The sequence below is a fragment of the Diorhabda carinulata genome, chromosome 3 (genome assembly GCF_026250575.1).
Source record: "Diorhabda carinulata isolate Delta chromosome 3, icDioCari1.1, whole genome shotgun sequence".
Classification (NCBI taxonomy): Eukaryota; Metazoa; Arthropoda; class Insecta; order Coleoptera; family Chrysomelidae; genus Diorhabda; species Diorhabda carinulata.
In genome coordinates, this window is record NC_079462.1 from 31,557,962 (window position 1) to 31,574,786 (window position 16,825).

General features: G+C 32.9%; 1 protein-coding gene across 4 annotated transcripts in view; it reads right to left on the minus strand.

Annotated features, from left to right (window-relative positions):
• Nucleotides 1–16,825, minus strand: part of LOC130892053 (E3 ubiquitin-protein ligase HECW2-like) — a 152,985-nt gene that overhangs the window by 66,974 nt on the left and 69,186 nt on the right. For 2 of the 4 annotated variants that reach the window (XM_057797265.1, XM_057797264.1), the window contains exons 2-4: nucleotides 3,617–3,712; nucleotides 2,041–2,445; nucleotides 129–341 (exon numbers count right to left, since the gene is read on the minus strand). In XM_057797265.1, coding sequence (XP_057653248.1) covers nucleotides 129–341; nucleotides 2,041–2,445; nucleotides 3,617–3,712 — 714 coding nt within the window. Of the gene's footprint in view, nucleotides 1–128; nucleotides 342–2,040; nucleotides 2,446–3,616; nucleotides 3,713–8,844; nucleotides 9,186–16,825 lie in introns of those variants that run through there. The other 2 variants (XM_057797267.1, XM_057797266.1) reach the window with 2 other exon arrangements.

Genomic DNA, 16,825 nt, shown 5'->3' on the forward strand with positions numbered 1-16,825 from the left:
TGGGCTATAACATAAGGACAAAAACCGATTTAATTCTCACATTTTTCGTTTATATTGAAGTTTTTTATTAAAATAATTTAAACTTGTGGTATCACAAACCCCTTGGCTCACTAAATATTTATACCTACCAACTGATTTATGTTCCTCATCGGTATCGATCAATTCAAATCCGAAAGTATCTTCTAACATCTGAATTTTCTTAGGTTTATGTTGCCTTAAAACAACAGGAGGTGTAAACGGGGTACCCAAAGCGTGACACCTTTCTAGACGCTTGTGGAGAGTTCTTGGAGGCAATGGAGGAGCTATAGGTTCAGTTGGAAAGTCCAAACCACAAGCGTTATCTGAAACATTAATATGAATAAGAATACAATAATAGATGCATCGTCTACCATTTTTTATACACAGGGTATCAATTTATAAAGAATATTTGGATTCCTATAAAAAATTCTAAAATATACAATGTTTATAAACGTTTATTTTTAAGGACCAAAAACTGCGAAAAATGTCGATTCCGATTTGGCATTTGCGAAATAATCTGATACAAAATACACGTCAATTATGCTATCTAAGAAAACATCTACATATACATTAAAATAACGGCCGTGGGGTATACTACTTTCTCGTATGTACGCGTGTTAATTTTTATTGATTTTTTTTCTGGTATTTCGGTTGTTTTGTATTGTTTTTTTTGTTTTATAGTCTTAAGAGAACGTCATAGATACTTGTAGTATGCAAATAAGCTTTAAAGCAATTCACAAAATTTAGAAAACTTTTTTTTTTGGAATTTAATTTCCACCATTACCTTCAAGTTTGGCAAATATAAATGGGAAGTTTTTTAGTGATAACCCGGTGGCAGCTAAAAGGTACAAGGACAAACTTGAAGCTTTAGGTGGAGTTAATCTCTTTTCTTTTAGTCAGAATCCTGCTCATTTTCCACCAGTTCCAATATACTTGCTCTTCATCCTATGTTTACCACTAAGTACAGCACTGCATAGTCGAAAAAGAGAAGCAACAAAGTTATGTTTCCAGGACGAAAATTTCACGTAGCAACTCTTTAAGAAGCCATTTCGCAATAAAACTGGGAATAATAAGATCTAAAACCTAACAAATAACTCCAAAAACCAAACAGAAACTTACGCCTGAAGCATTTGTTTACTCCACGGCGCCCATTTTTAAAAGGCGATTTTGACAATTTGTTAGATCTCTCAATGAGACATGTGTTGCTATTCTTCTCTATTTTTTGCGTAATAAATCGCCGGTGGTGATGGTATAGTGTGAATTCAGACCTGAACGACAGACACCAACTGGGTAGACACTTCAGCTGGTCTCATAGAAGGGTACATGAGATGCGTTGCTAAAGAGGCTCCTAACCAGACAACGTGTCATGCAATCGAGCATCGATTGACAATTATTATAGAGAATTTGATTGAACACTTATTCTTACATTGCACAGAAAGAGCATCAGTTACTGGGTGTTGTGAAACAAGAGCGTGAATCTATGGTCAAGACATCACGAATCTCGACTCTTAGGAAGACAACTTTTCATCATGAGTGATGAGGCCAAATTACATTTCTGTGGATATGAACAGAATTATCGCTTCTAGGGACAAAAAATATGCCTATGACGAAGGGCAATTACCTCGATCGAAGTGACTTGATGTGATTTTTACAATGGAGGAGTCATAGAGACTTATTATTTCGGTAATGTCGCGGGTCACGCTTTTCCGGATCGCCAAAATCTTTTTCAAAAAGCCTCAAACAAGTTGACAAAAAAGTTTATCCGTTAAAAATGGAGTAACTTATTACCGAAAGTTCTAAGAAGAATGATGGAGAATGGCATAAATGAGGCTCATCTTGTCATACATTTTGGCCGCGGTTACTCAGCCGACATAAACACAATACAAAAGCAAAATTAAATTTTCGATACTATTCTTGGAGAAATGAAACTACGCGGAAAATGACTTCTAATATGGTTGTGAAGATGATCGAAATATAAAATCGTTTGGAACATTGAAATATTCTTTGGTCTACTTTACTCACCTTCCGATTCGGGTGACGGTGAAGACGAAGCGTCCCAAATCTGATAATAATCCTTACTAGGAGATTTCGGCGATTTTGGACTATTTTTCGATCGAATTTTTTTCTTGGTTCCTCCCAACGTATTCATGTGCAAGCCGTTTGGTGATTTTTTCTTTGCTCCTGATATTATTTGTTCCGAACTATCCAAATTTTCCAACGAATTTGAAGGTTTCAACTGAGGGGATTGAATAATATCGTTTTCATCTTGAAACGCATCGTTTTCTATACCATTACACTTCTGTTTTTTGATTTTGATGAATTTTTTAATTTTATTTACGGGATGTTTGATTATTAAAGGATCCGATTGAGCTATATAATCCAAAGACGTTCCGTCGTAGTAACGAAAACATAATAATTTTTCGCAGTCTGTAACAAATTCATATATTATTTACGTGAGATATTTATATGAAAGAAAGTTGTGTTAGTTACACGATTTATAACTCAAGAACGGCTGAATCGATTTGGATAAAAATTAGTGAGGAGGTACCTTAGAACCAAGAGAAGGGTATAAGATACTTGGTGGGGAGGTGGCCCAGAAACATGAGAAGGAGATAGATACTTTTTATCCTATTTACGTTAGACATTTCTATAAAAGGAAGTTGTGTTAGTTACACAATTTATAACTCAAGAACGACCGAACCGATTTGGATGAAAATTGGTGGGGTGGTGGCTTAGAACCATGAGAAGGACATAGATACTTTTTATCTTATTTACGTGAGACATTTATATAAAAGAAAGTTGTGTTAGTTACACTATTTATAACTCAAGAACGGCTGAATCGATTTGGATAAAAATTAGTGAGGAGGTACCTTAGAACCAAGAGAAGGGTATAAGATACTTGGTGGGGAGGTTGCTTAGAACCATGAGAAGGACATAGATATTTTTATGTGGAAGAAAGTCGTGTTAATTACACGACTACAGTTAGAGAAGGACAGAATACTTTTTTTTCCGTTTCCGTGGGTCATATATAATCCCGTGGGACGTGACATAAAACGTGGTATAATAAAACGCAACAAACAGAAAAACGAAAAATTTATCAATACTCCAATCCACACTGCTTCGATTTGCAAGGTTACAGTACATAGTTAAGGGATAAAATATTTAAAAACGACGAAATAATTAAACAGGACATGTACGAACAGTTTGACTCTAAAGATGCATCATATTTCTAAAGTTTAGCATAAAAGCTTTAGTCGGACTTCCTGAAAAGTGTGTTGAAATAAAGGGTCTTTCTATGTTAGGCTATGAACTCATAGATCGCGGATATACATTTTGATTTACTTTATGATTTTGATCTTATACATGACTGGATTATAATTTTGCAACAAATAAACTGAACATTCAAGTTTTCGTCTTGTTCTCTTTATTATTATAATATAAATATATCTTTTGATTGTTAACAAAGCATTACACAATAAAGAAAATACCTTCATTACGAATTGCTTGAAATTAATAATATTCATTTAATATTTAACGATTTGACAAATACTTTTTGATTAATTGTATAAAAATATAAACAAACATGTTTTATAATTACCATTATGTGTTTGAGGTATATCCAAAAGCCACATCGTACTTTGTTCTTGACCCCTAATTTCTTGCCTAACGAGACACTCCTCGACACTATTAGAATCTGGAAGAAAATTAAATATTTTCAATTATACCGTCTCCTCGGATAGGCTAAAAGATTAAAGTTTAGCTCTACTTGGTTAAATACTAATTTGTAACAAAATTTTAGTTTTACAAAATTAGGGATTCAAGTTTTTTCGAAAAATCTACTTTTCTTTACAAGAAAGTTCCATTTATTGGGTTAATACGACAAAAAATTATTGAAATAAGTTTAGAATCAACATTTAGAACCCTACACCAAACTTCTATGTTCATTTTACAACCCAAAAAGTAATATTTGTAACAAAAACTGCCATGAGAGAACAAAGTTGTATCCATGACAAAATTAATCTGTTTAAATAACTTCCTATTTGAACTTTAGCTGTTTTTAAATACAATTTCAACGAAAAAGTTCATGAGATTCAGTGTGACTGAACTGACGAAATATATAAAAATGTTTACTGCTTTGTTCAGTTTAATGTAACCAAATACGGCAATGAACACAAGTATTCCTTGGAGTATGATCGAGAGATTTTTTACAACAAAAAAGCATTCATTAAAGAAGAATGTAATTGTAGGAATTCAATCCCAAATTGTCACTCAGATATCGCAGCATACTTACCAAGTCAGAATTTGTCACACTAGAATAAGGTATGAGTCCGAGTCTTAGGATCAAAGATAGCGAATATGTAATACAATAATAAAAACTGGATTAACTATTTGAATATATTGAAGAAATTCGGACGAAGTTTGCCGTAGAATACAAAATGTGAAATTAAATCTACTTTATATCCCCCTCGAAAGTGTACCTGTATTATGTATTTTTAAATGTACTAAATCTCTACTGTTTTTTGTCTCTAAATTTCTGGCATTTCAAACATTTTGCTGTACTAGGCCAAGGCTTCACGAGAATGAGTGTGTTGGCCTGCTAGATCTCCAGACTTTACAATACTGGATTATTTTATATGGGGAAAAATAGAACAAATAGTTTATCAAGGACACATTCCAAATGATAGTGATATATTAAAAAGCAGAATAACTCGCGCAGTTCGATCAATTACTAGAAATCAAGTAAAGGCAGCTTTTGGACAATTCCGAAAATCCCTATAAATAGGAGGGGGATTGGAAATTATCCGAGAGACATCCTTTTTTGTTATTTGATCTGCAAATATATAATGTTTGAGGATAAGATCTCAATTAGTGCTAAGTTATAACATCATTTAATAAGTCGTGTGACCGACACACAGATGGCGCTGCCATTGTCAAATCCATATGACATACCAACTTTCAAAAGACTATGTGTAAAACTTGATTAGTCAGAAAAAGGTGAGGCTACTTTTGTTATTTTTTCTTGGTTCTTGGAAACTGTACAAGCTCAGTAATGGCTTCAAATGTGTTATCCGGACTCTGTTCTATCGAATAGAATCAATTGTTATTGGTTTGCAGAATTGAAACGTGGTTGTACAAACACCGATGATGTTGAACTTTCTTGTCGTTCAATTTAGGTGGTTACTTCAGAAAACGTCAAAAAAATCCACAAATTGGTTATATCTAATCATAAAAGAAAATTGCGTGATATAGCTGAGGCCAAAACATATTAGAAAGCAGTATGTTTACCAAACAACGCCGCGTTAATGATTCAGAACAGTGTTTGGCAATGTTTACACGTAATAAATTAGATTTTTGACGTCGATATGTCAGAATAAATGGAACATGGATCCATCACTTCACTCCGAAATGGAAAAGGTCATCATCTGAGTGGACTACAGCCAGTGAACCACGTCCGAAGCGTTAAAAGGCTCTGGTAAGGTTATGGCTAAAGTATTTTGCCATACGCATGGAATATTGTTCATCGAATATCTTCAAAAAGGAGAGACAATCAACAGCGAATACTTCATAGTGTTGTTGGATCGTTTGAATGCAACAATCAAGAAAAAACGGCCTCATATGTCAAAGAAAAAACCACTGTTTCCGCAAGACAATGCACCAATTCACGTCACCAAGTCGATGGCAACGATTGTTGGAATTACACTTCGAAAAGCTTCCTCGTTCACTGTATAGTCCAGTTCTGACCCCCAGTGATTACTGATCTTTAAAAAAATGCTCACGGGTAAGTAATTCAGTTCAAATGGAAAAGCACTTACTGAAACTGAAGCCTATTTTGAGGTAAAAAACTAATCCTTCTACGGCATGGAGAAGATAGAGAAGCGTTGGAATGATTGTAATGCTCTCGAACGATTTTTGGCGAAAAATGTGTTTTTCTTACTTAGTGATGTGTTTAAATTGATTTTTCATAGAACTTACGTAACTGGAATATAATTTGAAAATTCTAGTAATGCTTTATTTTTGGGAAACTATTTATTGGCAATTGCAGATTTATTGCAAGATATATTTGTTAAAACGTTACGATAGTCGGTCTCATCAATTAAAACTCGTGTTATAATATTATCTTGTCAGTTCTGAAAATGTTGCTGATAAATATATTTTCTTTTGTTTTTATAAATAATTAAGCAACTGGTTTTAAAATATACGGCTTCTGTTTATAAAAATTTTTGCGCAGTTGTTAAGTTACACAAACAACAAACGGTTCTAAAAAACAGACGTAACTTCCGAAAGCAAATATTTTCGTGAAATCTATTAACATTAACATTACATTTTTTCCGTGAAATATAATACCTTTTATAAACAAATGAAAAAATTGATTATTCATTCAATGATAATCTTGGTGCACGATGCAATACAATTTTCATATAATTTCACTGGACTATTCACAAAATCGTCGCCAATACCGACTAAATATCCTATCACCATTTTAATAATATTTTACAGCCCCATACACGATCTAAAATTACATACCCGGATTCAAAATTCATGTTCTAAAATTTTTGCTTGTCTCAAACTAGTTCTAAACAACTTCAATTTGTACTGGAACGTTGTTACAGTCTGATGGAGCAAATCTAATAGATATCTGTTGGTTAGCGCGTGACCAAAGAGGCAGTTTTCACTCTCGTCACTTGTCATTTCTGATTTAAAAGTTCCGTGAAGTTAAAGAAAAGAGGAAAAGAAGTTTTGATTCTTACTGAAAGTAAAAATATATTAAAACGGAAACGTTTTGACACCATTAATGACATAGAGAAGCTACAACAGAAGCCTTCCAGAAATACTTCCAGGTCTGGATTCAACATTGATATGAAAGCGTGGCTAGCAAAGGAAAGTACTTTGAAGAAGATTAACTCAATTTTTATGTAAGATTTGTTTTTTTTTTGTAAAATAATCCATTGTATTTGTGATGTTCAGATGGTTCCAGAAGTACCTGGTCTGACCTAGAGATGGCGGAAAAATACCACTGTATTAGAAAGTATACATTATATAGAGCATATGTTTCAAGTTTGAAGACGCCTCGTTGTTTTGTATTTGTTTGGCAGCTATCAGTAAATGTTTTCAATGAATTTGAATATAGAAAAAACTGGTCATCGTTATGTGATACAATACTTTTATTTGAAAGGCTTCAGCCCAACCGATATAAAAGCTGGACTAGATTCTAGTCTGAGTGAGACTGATCCTTCATTATCAACAGTGAAATATTCAGCTGCAGAGTTTGAACGAGGCTGTACGACAGCGAAAACCAGCATCGCAGTGGTAGATCAATTGAGGTGACGACTCCATAAATATTGAAGAAAATTTAAACACTGGTGCTGGATAATCGTCGACTTGAAGTGCGTAAACTGGCGTAAACTCGCGTGTGTTCACAACGGAACAAAAACAGCGTCATGAAGATGTTTCCATCGAGTGTTTGGTAATGTTTCACAGAAGTAAAGCCGAAGTTTGGCGCCGTTTCATTACCACGACAAGACCAAACAAAAGGGAGAAGCGGCTCCAAAGAAGGCAAAGACCGTTCCATCTGAAGGCAAGGACGTAGCGTCGATTTCTTTAGGATTCGCGTGGAATAATTTTCTTGAGTATCTTGAAAAATGAAAAAGTATCAACGGCAAATATTATGCGAAATTATTGCAACATATGAGCGAAGAAATAAAGCAAAAACCGCCGCATTTGGCTAAGAAAAAAGTATTGTTTCATCAAAACAATGCATCAGCGCACAAAACTTTAGAGCCCCGAATTATTTTCTGTTTCCAGACTTGGTGATCAAAGATTTTCAAACAATGAAGAGGTGATGCCGGCAGTTAATGGCTATTTTGCGGAGCTTACGCGATTCTTATTATAAAAAGGGCATCGAACTTTGATTGAACATCGCTGGGAAAAGTCTATGGAGCTGAAAGGAGATTACGTTGAGAAATATATTTTTTTCCAAAATTTTTGTGTTTTCTTCGTTGCGCCAGGTACTTCTGGAAACATTCTCGTACTACAATTTCGTTACACAACAAAACATTGTTATTAAATATATATTTTCTGTTTTTTAACTTTTGTACTTGTGTACCGAATTCATATTTCCTTTGCAGGATTACGACGCTACAGTGAATTATATTAAAAGACTACTACTAATTTGGATATAATCAATCGAAATGGATTTGATGCAACATTCATCTTCTTTTATCTCACAGTTCCGAAATTTGATTAATAGATCCTTAAAAATAGCCAAAGTTTTGAAAATTCATGAGCATTATATTAATTTAGAATTTGAAATAATATAGAATAAATCATTTTAATTTGAAGAAATACTATTTGACGAACTTTCTGCAATGTACATAAAATAACGAATCAAGTCAAAAATATTCATTTTCACGTGGAAATCCTAGTGCTTATTTTAATTCAATATTGTGGCACAAGTAATTTTTTTAATCAAAATTCAAAAAGTTTTGAGGTACCTTCAAATTCAAATCAAAATTGTGGTGATATTGCAGATTCACCCACAAACAAACAATCAAAAATGGAGAAAAAATTTCATAATAATAATAAAGATTCGAATTTACTTACTTCAATTACCAATAAAAATAGAACAAACGTTGTGAAAAGAATATTTCACAAAGAAAATTGCGTTATTGCGACATTTGAACTTACACGTAATAATTTTTTTATAATAACAGTCAAGACCAACGACCTTTGACAGTTTCCTTGAATAAATAAATAATAGTACATACTCATTATAACTTTCCGTGAATTTTAGATTAATAATAAACACAATTACGCGATATTACTTACTTTTCAATTCCAAATCACAATTATCGTTCATCAAATTTAAATAATCCAATTTGAAATTCCATCACAACTTTCACTAATCCCGATTTGACACCATACCTATTTTATCGCCACAACACGTCACGGATTATCAAAGATCCTGGTGTGAAAAAAAATCTTGTACACTAGGCACACCTGATGTTTAAAAAAATATCGTTTGAATAAACGCCACGGTGTCAACAGAACCTTATAAAAACGAAACTGGTAAAGTGGAATCTACAGTCGACTGGTTTTCTCTAACCGGACGTCCGATCGAGTCTACTGACTGAAACACTGTGAACGTTTATGAATGAATATATTCTGAATGAATGAATCACCTTGAACAGTTGAACGTAGTATTTTACAAACGGAGAGGGGGTTTCGTTCATAGGACAGCGGGAAAGGAGGGAGCGAGGTACTGAATTGTAAATTCTAAGAAGAAATAATTAGGGGCGTATTTTGGTAGTAAAATAGTTTCCGAATGGAATTTCGATGCGTTATTGACAATACAGGTTAGGCGGGAAAATAGATCAAAACTTGTCTACATCAATTTATTTGATATAATCTTCGTTGTTACTTGATTTCGCTAAATATTTAATCCAGTACATCAAGAGACATAGCTAAAAATTTATTTATTCTAAACAACTTTCGGTAGTGCATAAAAGTTTTTTAGAATTTCTAGTTTTTTTTCAAAAAACATTTTGTGTTACGCTCATAATTAAATTTTATCTATTTTTAGAACTAACGCGAGGAAAAACTGCTATTCCACATATTTAATTGAAATTTGATATAATTATTATTCTTTTGATTTTATACATAGCAAACTCTCAAAAAAGTCATATAATATGAAGATGGTCTCAGAAGTAATTGGCTTGACCTAGAGATGACGGTCGTTGCTTAAAAAAACAAACGAATAAGAAATCTTATGTTTCAAGTTTGAAAACGCCACGTTGTTTGGCATTTGTTTGGTATACATGAATAGTAGTCATTATGTAATACAACCAATATAAAAGCTGGACTAGATCTACTCTGGATCAGACTACTCCTTCGTTATCATCAGTGCAATATTGAGTAGCAGAGTTTAAACGAAGCCGTGCGAAGACCAGGATCGCAGTGGTCGACCAATTAAGGTGACGATTCCAGAAATGTTGAAAAAAATCCAAACAGCGGTGCTGGATAATCGTCGACTGGAGGTGCGTAAGTTAGCAGACATAGTAGGCATTTCAAAAAGTGCGATACAAAATGAAAATTTAGACATGAGAAAGCTGTACGCAAGATGGGTGTCGCGTTTGCTCACAATGAAAAAAACATTCAATCAAAAAAATGGACCGAAAAGGGAGAACCGGCTACAAAGACGGCGATGACTGTTCGATCTGCAAGTTCTTGGCGTCCATTTTTTGGCATACGCGTGGTATAATTTTCATTTACTACCTTGAAAAAGAAAAAACTATCAACGTTGACTATTATTGCAAAAAAGGCCGCATTTGGCTATGAAGGAAGTCTTGTTTCATCAAGACAGCGCACGAGCTCACACACCCGTTATTACAGTGACCAAAATTGATTAATTAAAGTTTCAATCGCTACCTCATGCATCATATTTGCCTCATTTAGCTCCCTCGGATTATTTTCTGTTTCTAGACTTGAAAAAATGGCTCGGTGGCCATTATAAAAGGGTATCGAAATTATTGAACACCGCTGGGAAAAGTGTATGTAGCTAAAAAGAGATTACGGATGGATTCAGAAATATTGCACAAGTAAACTGTAGCTTTCTAAACGGAAAATTTGCTACATCAAACAGTTCTGCATATGACAGTGATATAAAAGTGAGAAAATAGTTCTAGCAATTAAAAGAGGGACCGACTGGCAACCTGATGAGTTATATGACTTACAGTCATATAACTCTGGACAGTCAATTTTATTCGTCACAATTTTGTTGAGGAATATAAATAAGATCATATACTTCTAGTCGCTAGATTTATAGTTCAAAGAGTTAGAGATACGGTTTTAAATTCGGTAAATTGCCATAAGTTTCCCAATACGAAACTAGGGTTCCTAAATGCTCCACTGAGGACAAACCCTTTAAGCACATTATTAAAAATGCGATAAATGAAATGAATGGGGTTCAGATTTATTCAATGTATTTTGAATTGAAAAGGAGCCCTCATATGCGTCAGCTCAATATTTTTGATTTCATACTCAAATTTTCGGAGAAATGTTATTATTAATATTAACAAAACTTGACATTCAATAGATTATTGACAATTTCTGAGAATTTTCTAAAAATTATCGTTCTATAACAACAACTAACTGAGCATGTTAGATCATATTAAAACGATGTAAACCGTTTTCAAGTTGAATTAAAAAACGATTAAAACTTTTTAAAGATGTAGACATGTGTCGATACCAAAATTTTTCGATTTTCGATACCATATATATATTAATCGGGTTAAAACGTTCTTCGCCGTCTTCCGATTCCCAGTTTCCATTTTTCTCGATCTTCCCAAAGATCTTCTTCCAATCCTCTCTCTCGAATATCCTTCTCGATACCTTCTCTCCAGTTTAATCTTGGTCTTCCTCTCTTTTTTCTTCCTTGTGGTGCCCAATTTAAAATTTGTTTGGGTATGCGGTCTTCAGGCATTCTTTGGACATGTCCGTACCATCTTAACTGATTCACTCTAATGTCTTCCGTAATCGTATGTTGCACGTTCATGATCTCCCTGATTCTGTCGTTTCTTATTTTTTCCAGTCTTGATATTCCTGCCGCGCGTCTCCAATAATCCATTTCTGTGGCTTCAAGCATTTTGACTGTTTTTTCTTTTAGAGGCCAGATTTCGCTACTATATGTTGTTATACTTTTTATTATGCTATTGTATATTCGATGTTTGTTTTCCTTGGATATTTGTTTGTCCCACAATACACTATTTAGTTGTCTTATTGCTTGTCTTCCTTGGTTATTTCTTTGTGTTATTGCTTCATCTAATCTTCCATCATTAGTGATTATCATGCCTAGGTATTTGTATTTTGTACAATGACTTATTTTTTGTTGTGTTTCTTCAAGTATTAAATTTTGTTGCTCTCCTCCAATACACATATATTCCGTTTTACTAAAATTTACTTCTAGACCCCATTTCCTGTATTCCTCTACTAGCTTTCTTGTCATATATTCTAAGTCTAGATTCTCGATACCGATACCATCGATGTATAATAGCCCCTTGTAAAAAAATTCTCTTACTAGAAACATATTCATAGTTTGTTTGTAGAACCTATAAACCAATTTTGAAAATATCTGTGCCTATACAGGGATAAATGAGGCAATTTCGCAAATAAAAAGCAAACAATGTTTTAATAAACATTTATTCTAAAATTAAATTGGACCAATACTTAACAGAGGGAAAAATATGGTCTACGTTAAGCTCTTATTTTTTTGGTTATTGTATCAAAAATTAAAATCATTATCCAAGTTACTTTAAAAGCATGATTTTTCTCTATACCTAATGACGATATATAAACAAAGACAAATATTTTTCAAAATATAATAATTTCATTTTGATAGCAATATAAACTGGATTAAAAAATAATTTTCCGTCTATTTACTGGTATCGGTATCGACTTTTTGCGATCAATTCTCGATACCGATACCACCAAGAATCGGTGATATCGCTCATCGGTATCGAGACTAAAATTTTTCCCAAATTATATGCTATATAGAAAGGATCCTACGTTTGGAATCCAACGTAGATGCATAACTAAAATGAAAGTTTTCGGATAACGGTTACTTAAAAACTCTAAAAATAAATTTCCATCCCTCGTAACCAAAAATAACGAACCCCAAATACTTCCTTGAGCGATACCAACCGGAAATAGGACATCCGATTTGGCTAATACAATTTTACAATGCTAGTTCCGTTTCCTTGTCCATATTATTTGAAAGTAAAGGAAAGGTAGCCATCTGGCTTTCGTCGAAAAAGGGTCTCAATAATGCAAGGTAACTACCCTAATTGACGGGGATGAAACTACTACTATAGTAGTAGTTGTATAAATTCACATTCTAAATATATCTACGACAGTGTTAGATTGCTGAAAAATATTAAGTCGTAAAATTGTCGGCATATTTGTTTGAATAAATGTATTTATTGCTTTATTGTGCACATATACGGAATGCATTGATTGAAAAAGGATGATATATGATTTATGTGGCATCTGACGACGTATTGTAGATAAATAATTTGTTAGGTTGGCTTTTAATTATTCTCAATACATTCTATTGTCATTAGCTCAGCATATTATATAAGTATAGACAGAAAATATCACCTCTATGGTTTATTGCATATCACAGCTTTATTAAGTAGTTTTTTTTTATTACGCAGACGTCTCTTTTAAAAAAATCAAACCGTATACAATTTCCTCCGGGACTTGATGCAAAATATTCGGGAGTGAGTAGATGACGTGAAAATAATTTTTATATCACAGTTATAGGTCTTCAAAGTTACGAAATAAATAATTCTACACTACTATATGAATGCCAGTAGCGGCTCGTGTCCAATGGTTAACAATTCGTATTAAAGCACAATTAAACATGTTTGATCAAACATGATTATTTTCTTCAGATTGTTTCTTTATGGCAAAATGTTTCTCTGGCATGTACAACGATGTAAAATTTTATCGAGTTGAGCAAAAAGTTCATTTTTATTGAAAAATCGATTAAAAAATTCATTTTTGTTATCTTTAGTTCGTCCTTGTGAAAGTTGCGGATTGTTAAACATTGGAAACGGCCGCCCCTGGCCTTCAGATAGTAGTATAGAATTATTTATTCCATCAAACACACTATACGGACATACGTAATCGTCCATCAAAAATTCATAATGTTTGAATGCATAATTTAGAAAATATACTTAAATATAAGTTCTGATTTCGCAATTTTATAAAACTATAACTCAGAAACGAAGGGTAGTACGTAAAAAAATAATTTTGAAAAAATAAATCCAATAAACTCTTGTTTAAATCGAAGTCATACTCATTGCTCAATCATAATGAGTTTCAAAAAATTTAACAAAGTATTCTAACTAGTCAATAGAAACTATTTAATAGTATATGAAAATTAACCTCATTTTTATTCCTTTCACTCAAATAAAAGTGTTCCACGCACTAAACGAAAGGATCATAACTATCCGTATCTATCAGTAAAGTTAATCAAACTACAGTTGATTGAATTCCTCCAAATATAAAACAGGGTTCCCAGCAAAATTTGCCTGATAAATTCCCTGACTTTCCCTGACCAAATTCAAAAAATTCCCTGACCAAAAGGTACGCGCGAAATCAGCTTGGATTACTTAATGTTAATAGTAGTATTAATCATTATTATTAGGATTAATTAAATTAATTTAAAAGCATCTAGTGAGAAACACAGCAAAATATTTCAGAAGCGCCATCTGGTGAGACGTAGCGCAAGGGTTTTCTAAAATCTGGAGTTACTCCAGATTTTACTTTATTTTAGGATTTTCCCTGACTTTTTGAAATTTTTTGTAAATTTCCCTGACTTTTTGAGAATATTTCCAAATTTCCCTGACTTTCCCTGATCATTTTGCAATTCCCTGACTTTCCCTGACTTTCCAGGTGGCTGGGATCCCTGTAAAAGCAATACAAATTGAAAAAATAGAAAATAGACGAAGAAAATATAAAAATTGAAATTTTTATTATCACAATTTTTATTACTGAATAACAATTGCAAAAGACAGTTATGCGAAAACAATCAAAATTTCATAAATACGCACGGCCCTCATACCAAATTAAGAAATGGGAAATAATATTTACTCCCCGTATAAAATTCAGTAAACATATATAACAAACCGTCAGTCCACGTGGACTTGATGAATGTGTGTCAAAATTCATCATCTCCACTGTTTACCAATGAAAATATCGAATTGGAAACATAAATGCATGTCTATTAGCCAAATACTCGTGCCAGACAGTCTGCGATAATCAGTGGCGTCGTTCAGTGAGATTAATTCAATTAATAAATTTCTTTAAATAAATAGAAATATGGCGTTGTTTAGACCATGTGCGAATGAAGACAATGGAATTACAAAGTGTAGTGATAATAAAGACAAGTACGAATTTAATAATAAAGATTTAGATGTATAAACACAGCAAGTTATTTTAAACATCTTGAAATGTTTATACCGGCCTATTTGTTTTTTTATCATTTTACTTTAGATTTGCATATTCCAAAGGCAGCTCCTGATGTCACGACTCACCATATTCAACAGGTAGGTACCTTATATGGAACGACTAGAGAGCAATTTATTTGTATTGGGTACATTGAAACTTGAGCATTCATTAGGTAACAGGTTATATACGAGTCCAACTGTAGAAATTTCACAATTCAACATATTAAAAGATTTGAATTTGTTATTTTATGTTTTCAATTTGATTTTTTGGTACGGCAGTTATGCAATCATCTAGATAACGGAAAAAATGGAATATTTTTATCAAGTTTGCTCAGAACAGTTTCCTCAAGATCTTCCATTACTAATTGTGCTATAATACTTGTAATTGAAGCTCCCAAATATTTCATTTTCATATTTGAAGTGTGTTGTTGTAAGTGTAAGTTCTATAGCTTTTATAAATTCGTTTTGAGGTATTTTGTCCCATTTTTTTTATTAATATATTTTCCACAATGATAATAGGAATATTTCTATATAAAGAAATAAAATAAGTAATATCATATCATATCAAGTGCCTTGTATCTACTATTTAACGCTGTTTATATAGGGTAGACATCTCAGTATTTATAAAATAGTCTAAAAGGTCATCAATACAATTCATTTTAAAAAAAATGAATTAAAAAGATTTCAAAACTAATAAAAGAAAAAGAGAATTTTTAGAAATTGTTCACATTCATAAAAACGAAAAAGCTATAATTGATATAGATCTAAATAATTCAAGTAAAATTTGAGGCTCTATTTTTTAAATTCTAATACTACTACAAATAATTTGATTGGTGGATGCTACGAATTTTTGAGATTTAAAAACTTAGGAAAAATTATTTTTTTTTGTGATTTTGATTTTATTCTTATATTGATGTTCATGATGTAGGTGATCTATTGATTAATATAAATACGCAAATTGTTAGTGTCAATTATATATTTTGATAAGACTGAAAGTAGTCGAAACGTCAATTTTTTATCTGTGTTACAAAAATTAAAAAAAAATAAACTAATTTGGAAAAAAAATGATTTCTTCTTCTTTGGATGCCCTCTTCTAACGAGGGTTGGCGCTAACCCCAGCAAAGTAATTTCTGACTTCTTACCAGAGTCTAAACCGGTCCACTCGCGAATATTCTCCAGACATGAAGTATAGCGTCTGCCAGGACTACGTTTTCCCTCGATTTTCCCTTCGATCAGCAATTGTAAAAGTCTGTATTTGTCATTTCTATATATGTGTCCCAGATACGAGGTTTTTCGAGTTTTTATTAATTCGAAACTCTCTAAGCGCCTTAGTGAGCCCAAGCCTCCGTTCCGTATGATAAGGTGCTGTATACATAGCATTTCATCATCCGGTACCGGATTTTAAGGTCGAGTGCTCGGGATGTAAACAATTGTCTCATTTTTAGACATTTCTATATCTGGGTCTTTATCTTTTGTTATCCAACACCCCAGATATTTAAATTTCTCGACATTTTCGATGATGCCACCATTTACGTTGATTGATATGGGAGGAAAGTTGGATGTTTTGGAGACAATCATGGTTTTGGTCTTTTTGATGTTGATGATTTAGAAACATAAATATACATATAAGTGTATATAGTAGGGAGGCGGCTTAGAACCAGGAGAAGCATATAGGGTACTTTCTATCCCGTTTCCGTGGGACGTTACATAAAACGTAGTGTAAAAAAACGCAACAAACAGAAAAATTCATCAGTCAAAACATCAACAAAACGCAACTAACTGCTAAAAGTAGTGTTATC